General features: G+C 50.8%; 1 protein-coding gene across 1 annotated transcript; it reads left to right on the top strand.

The window, feature by feature from the left end:
* Positions 1-1,671: 1,671 nt before the first annotated feature.
* On the top strand, positions 1,672-4,171 carry MANBAL (mannosidase, beta A, lysosomal-like). The gene is made up of 2 exons (XM_008948289.1): positions 1,672-1,821; positions 4,064-4,171. Exons 1-2 carry the CDS (start codon positions 1,672-1,674, stop codon positions 4,169-4,171), a joined length of 258 nt encoding a protein of 85 aa, XP_008946537.1.
* The last annotated feature ends 2,063 nt before the right edge of the window (positions 4,172-6,234 follow it).

Here is a 6,234-nt window from a genome sequence, read left to right as displayed (position 1 = left end):
CCCTGCACACTGGGTGGCAGCCACATCAGCCTCCAGGGGTGGCACTGAGCCCTGAGCAGCCCCTCGGTGCTTCCCTGGCACAGCTCTGGCCTTGCAGCTGGGCCAGGGCCTCTTGGTGCTGCTGGGGGATGTAGTTACCCTGCTGTACAACCATAACAGAGGCAGGGCTGAGTGTTTTGAAACAGATAGCACTGCAGCTGTCTGTGAGCTATTACTGCTGCTGGGTTCCAGTGAGCCAGCCAGGCTTGTGGGGAGAGCTGGTGGCTGCTGCTGGACCAGATGAGCGAGCTGGAGGGGGAGAAGCTTCTCCTCAGGGGCTGAGATAGGAACAGCAATCTTTAACTGCAGCTGGAGAGCCACTGCTTTCAGTGTAGCTGTGTTAATAGACCTGAGGAAAACAACCTTCCTGTGGAGAAAAGGAGATGTTAGCCAGGGCAGAGGTGTTGAATCTGTTAGAGGGAACTCCATTATCATCCAGGGAGCAGCTGGATGAGCTGCCAGGGGCAGGGTGGGGAGGCAGCCCGTGGGGAGAAAACTCACTTGGCAGCTTTTTGCCTTCAGCCCAGAGACAAGGTGCTGAGCCCTCAGTCCTCAGCACAGCCCCAGCCTGTGCTGCACCCACGGCTCAGTCTCCTCACGTGGGCAGCTCTGGGTGTTGTGTCAGCCACGGGGAGGGTTAAAATGGGGAAGGATTTTGGTAATAATGTCAGGAAATGAGTGGTGTGAAGGTGGGCTACCTGCTGTGGCTGCTGTGCAAGCACAGGCACTGTGCTGTGACTAGCTGGAGTGTGATATCAGGTCTCTGGTGCTGGGCACGTCACCTGGGATCTGTTAGAAGGTGACTCATACCCTCCAGGAAGGTGGAGAGGGGGAAGGAGGGGAAACAGGCAGCAGATGGGGATGGGGAAATAGTGTTCTCATTGTATCGATTTCCTCCTCTGGTTTATTTTTTGTGGGTTGTGTTTCAGGTGTATGAAACAGGATTATCAGCAGGAGTTGGTCCTGAAAAAATCCAGGTGAGGAGTGACGCAGGGTCCCTTCCTGCCCTGTTTCAGGAAGGATGCCCTTTTCCAGAGAGAACCCAGCCAAGTCAAGACAAAATGCAAGTTGGGAGTGAAATTTCTCACTGCTGTTTTGTGCTTAGGAACTTCTGCCTCAGTTCAGGAGGAGAGGGTGAGAAAGAGAGAGCTTGTTAGGAGGTGGATTACAGCTACCTGAAAGGAGGTTGTAGTGAGGTGGGTGTAGGTCTCTCCTACCAAGTGACTGCTGCTAGGGTGAGAGGCAATGGGCTGAAGTTGCTCCAGGGGAGGTGTAACCAGCCAGTAAAGCCACACTGAGTTTATATAATGCATGGAACTGGGGTCACATGCTGGACACGTGGCTCGTTCCTGTGTCCCCAGCAGATCTGCCTCCTGTGTGGTTCCCTGAAGTAGCCCTTGGGTTTGGAGACAGGTAGTAGAAGACCAGATAAAATGCAGCTTTAATTTCTCTCTGCCACTGGGCCTGTAGATTGAGGGTGTCTTCAAAAATCCTGCATGAAGCAGTCTGCTGTTTTTGATAACAGAAAGTGAACACCAGAATGCATGATGCAAATAATTGCTCTTTTTTTTCCCCCCCTCCTTGTAGCAAGCAGTCTCCCCAGGGGTGTTAGAGGAGGAGGGCACACTCACCATGGCTGCAGAGCTGGATTTCTCCCCACCTGAGATCCCTGAGCCCACCTTCATGGAGAACCTGCTGCGCTACGGCCTCTTCTTTGGAGCCATCTTCCAGCTGATCTGTGTGCTGGCCATAATCCTGCCCGTTCCCAAGTCCCAGAAGACAGTAAGCAGAGCCCTTTAATTCCAATATATGTGGGCAGAGTGGGAGAAAACAAGATGGGAAGGAACTGTGAGTAGCTAATGGAGATGCAGTGATCTGCCCCTGGGATTGGTGACAGTTTCATTGCTCCCCTTCCATTCCTTCTTTCCAGCTTTTGTCTCATGATTTACTCCCAGATCAGAAAGTCAGGAATGAATGAATACCTGAGCCAGGGTCTTTCTGGATCTCAGTGAAAAAAGGGACCTGCAGCATGAGCAAGGTGTGCTGGGTGTCTGTATTGTGCATGGTCCTGACCCTGTATTGTTGTCCTGCTGCTGATTTGCTCTATTAATTGCCAGGCAGTGTCCCCTTTGTAGGGCCTGGCTTGCAGGAAAGGGCTTTGGGCTCTAGTTTGTGTGCAGTTTTTGGAAACAAGATAACAGGTGAAATTTCTACTGCAATAGGAAGGCAGTTTTCAGTGCAGACACCCAGTCCTAAGCCAGTGGAAAGTCCTGTGATGCTGTTAGTACAGGAGAAGGTTTAGTGGTCATGGGAGTGCTGGGTTAACAGTTGGACCTGATGGTCTTAGAGGTCTTTTCCAACCTAAATGATTCTATGAAAGGCTGAGGTGAGCTACAGGGCTCCAGTTCCACATGTGCCTGGTGGCACTTGTGGTGCTGGGGCAGATACTTCAGTGCTGGTGATGAGGGTGCAAGTTTGGTGCTGTGATAGAGGTTTTCATAGAGTCATGGACTGGTTTGGGTTGGAAGGGACCTTTCAAGGTCATCTTGTCCAACCCCCTGCAGGGAGCAGGGACATCCCCAACCAGAGCAGGGTGCTCAGAGCCCCATCCAACCTCACCTGGGATGTTCCCAGGGAAGGGGCAGCGACCACCTCTCTGTGTGTGGTGTGCTTTCAGTAACAGCTCAACACAGGAAGTTTTGTTTTTAGGCCATTGCCATGTTTGCTCCCCCCTTGAGCAGAGCAAGCATGAAAACATTCATCCTCTGTGGGGAAGGAGGTGCCTGAGGGTGAGGTACAGTGTGAAGGATACAGTTTGTGACCCAACTCTAGCCATTTCTCCATATATATACTGTCCTCTTGATTTACTGTCCATAAGACTCATTTACAAGACTGTAAACACCAGAGCCTGCCCCTCCAGATCTTGGTGAGTTTGGGTAAGCTATTTAGAAGCTTCAGGCTTTGAAGCCTACCTCAGTTTGAACATTAGAAGGCAGCAGTGTTCCCTTGATGGCAGCAGCACTCTGCAGCCCGGAGCCATCGCTGCGTGGGGCTCCGTTTCTCCAGAGCCTGCCAGCTCTGTGTGCCAATTACAGGCTTTGGAAAGCCAGCCAAGCCTCCTTCCTCAGAAAGCCACCCAGATGTGGACTGCAGCAGCCCAGTATCTGGAGAGAGAGAGGCGTTGGATCCCAGCTCCTTGATGAAAAGGCTGCTGTCAGATGCTCACCTCCCCCTCCGTCATCTGGAGAGCTCAGAAGTGGCACGTCTGGCTCAGCCCTTCTCCCGGGTGTCCTTTTCCAGTTGGCAGGCTCTGACTGCTAGAAACCAAGATGCTAAAGCAATATTTAGACTCCAACACGTTTAATGAAAGGAGGCAATCTGCATGTGTGTGCTCTCAGCTGAGACTGGTGCTGCTCCCTGGGGTTTCCACCAGATAACCAGACCTTGTTTCCCATGCCTCAGATGTTATCTGCCATCTCCCCTGGAGGAAACAAGCAGCATACCTAAGCATTCCTCCCTAGGTTTTTAGGCTTGGTTTAGAGGCTTTGAACTTTGCATTCTTACTACTGTTTTGGGGAGTGTTTTTTTGTCTTGCACATGATCCTGGTTAACACTTGGCAGAAATACCTGCTGACTGTTTCCATGGGCCCTGGTGATTAGATGGCATTTTCTCCTTTGCCTCATTTGAATAGTTTTCATTTAGTGTTGATTTTCTTCCTGCCTTTAAAGTTGGTTTTGTTTTTCTTCTCTCTTCCAAAGCTTGTTTTAGACACTTAAGCTTTTAACAGCTTCTCTGGTAACAAGCTGTTTCTGTGCCTAAACTCACACTCGTCCAAAAGCACAGGCAGAAGAAGCAGAGATGGTGCTGCTCAAGTCTCATCACACGTGGACTCAGTTAGATAAGTTCCAAAAGAGACACTCAGTACTTGCTTCCTTTGGCTTTTACTCAGATTCCCAAAGTGAGCTGTCAGCAAACTGTAAAAAACCAAAAAGTTACTGACTATTTCTTAATTGATTCTTGTAGGACTCGGACAGTTTTGAGCCCAAGAATTCAGAGGTGGTGAAGAAGCCAAAAGCAACTGCTCCACAGATAAGCAAGAAGCCCAAGAAAGAGACCAAAAAGAAACGATAAAGGCATGAGCCATGTGCCTCAGAAGACAAAATCATCACCTATAATCCTGCTTCTGTGGAGATGACATCAGAGACAACCAACTGTCTGTAATGATTTCCAGGCATTGCCATGCTTTACCTTTTGGGGACGGGGGAGGAGGAAGGGGTGGGGTTCTGCAGTAGATTTCTCACAAGCAAAGAGGACTTCGTGCTTCCAGGACTTCATTTGACACACTGAGTGTGTCAGTCACTGTCAAAATGAGCTCTGTCCCTTCTGAGGGGCACAGAGACCTCTTGTCCTGACCCCTCCACGCCGGCGAGGATCTGTGGTGAAGTCCCTGCAGAAGGTGGAGTGTGGGTTTGCCACTTTGGGTGCTGGTTTATGTTGTATTTTTTGAAGGCAGAGGGATCAAATGGATCAAGGAGACCACACTACCCAGCTTTGTATTCATCTCTGTTGCCATCCAGTCTGAAATACATAGCTGCATTTTATGGCTTGATAATGTCTTTGGCATATTCTTTAATTCTTTAGGTAATAACTCCTGTGATTCCAGACTGCTGCAGATGAAAGCTTTCATTTCCCCAGAGTCACTACCTCTTCCTTACTCCCCACCCAGGCACTTTCCCTTTCTGTTCCCAGCCCTGAAAGCAACCATGCTGTGGGGAACTGAGGCCTGTGGTGGGGACTGCAAGAGCCAGGGAAGAGTTTGGTTCAGGAAGCTGCAGGGTTTAGTGCCTGTGCTGATGGGACGTCCTTGGGCACTTGGGAAGACGGAGCAGCTTTTCACCCAATGTTCAGTACCCAGAGGTGTCTATCACCCCACAGGGCCTGGCTGCCCTGTCAGTCCATCCTCAGGTCAGCAGCAGAGTCCCAACCACGTGCTCCCTTTCAGCATGGCTGGGGTTGTTGCATTTGCAAACTCCCCCCCTGGCCTTACCTGCTGGAGTCTGCTGCGTCTCCTCTCCCCAAAGCCAAATGGGATCTCAGCCCGAGGAGATGTGGTGTTTAAGATGCAAGGGGTGGCAGGCTGGCTGTGTAGCATGACTGTATGGCAAGAGACAGATACACTGTGTTCCTTCAGGCTCTCCAGGCCCAGGGACAAGCTGGGATTAGATTTAAATATGGCTAGACAGGGCTGGAAAGAGATAGGTGGTGACGTAGCCACAGTCTCCGTAGGGCAGCCCCAGCTTCCTGATGCCAGCTCACATCTTGGTTTGTTTGATCAGGAATGAGTCAATGGGAGGAGAAACCTGCTCCTTGAGGCGCACCCAGGGTTCAGAGTGGCTTTGAAGGGGAGGGTTCTCTCTGGCAGGGCTGCAAGTCTCAGATCCTTTTTGCATAGGCAGGCTCCCAGCCTGGGCTCACGAACGCCTGGCGAGCCCGGCTGTGCTGGCAGCCTTGTGCTGGGAGTCCTGCAAGAGGAGCTGAACAACACCTTTAGAGAACCCACCAGTGCTGAGAACAGCCACGTTCTGCTCCCTCCTTTTGGGGGGTGAGACAGAGGGATCCCAGTACCAGCTTGATTCTAACCTCTCACTGCTTCCCCGTCCAGGCTCTCTGCTGCTCTTAGAACACTGACGCCCTGTTGCTTAAAATCCAGCTTGGGAGTTCTGCTTTAAATTCAGCATTTCCTTTTTTTAAGGCAATACAAGGAGGACAGAACAAAGCACAGGAGACACAAACCCTCTGAAGTCGCTTTGAGTTCTCAGTACAAAGAAAGGTGACAACATTTCCCACGCAGATAACAAAGAGCAATATTGTGCTGTGGGGTTTCCACTGCAGCCCCGTGTGCCTGCCCGTGCTCTGCAGGGGAAAGGAGAGCATTGCCACTGCCCCAGGTAGGTCCTGCAGATCACTGCTGCCTCTTTCACAAATGAGGGTGCTGGAAGGTTTATCTAACAACTCTGGCTTTCTGCAGGTGGCCTAAAGGAGGGGGGTTGAATCATAGAATCATAGGTTGGAAGAGACCTCCAAGATCATCAGGGCCAACCATCAAGCCAACACGACTAAGTCCTCTGCAAAAATAATCAGAAAAACAGAATCTTGCTCCATAGAAATCATGGATATTGGGGTTTGGTTTTGTT

This window comes from Merops nubicus, unplaced genomic scaffold, assembly GCF_000691845.1.
Source record: "Merops nubicus isolate BGI_N331 unplaced genomic scaffold, ASM69184v1 scaffold31389, whole genome shotgun sequence".
Classification (NCBI taxonomy): Eukaryota; Metazoa; Chordata; class Aves; order Coraciiformes; family Meropidae; genus Merops; species Merops nubicus.
The sequence above is the reverse complement of the archived record's forward strand: the minus strand, read 5'-3'. Positions and strand labels throughout refer to the sequence as shown.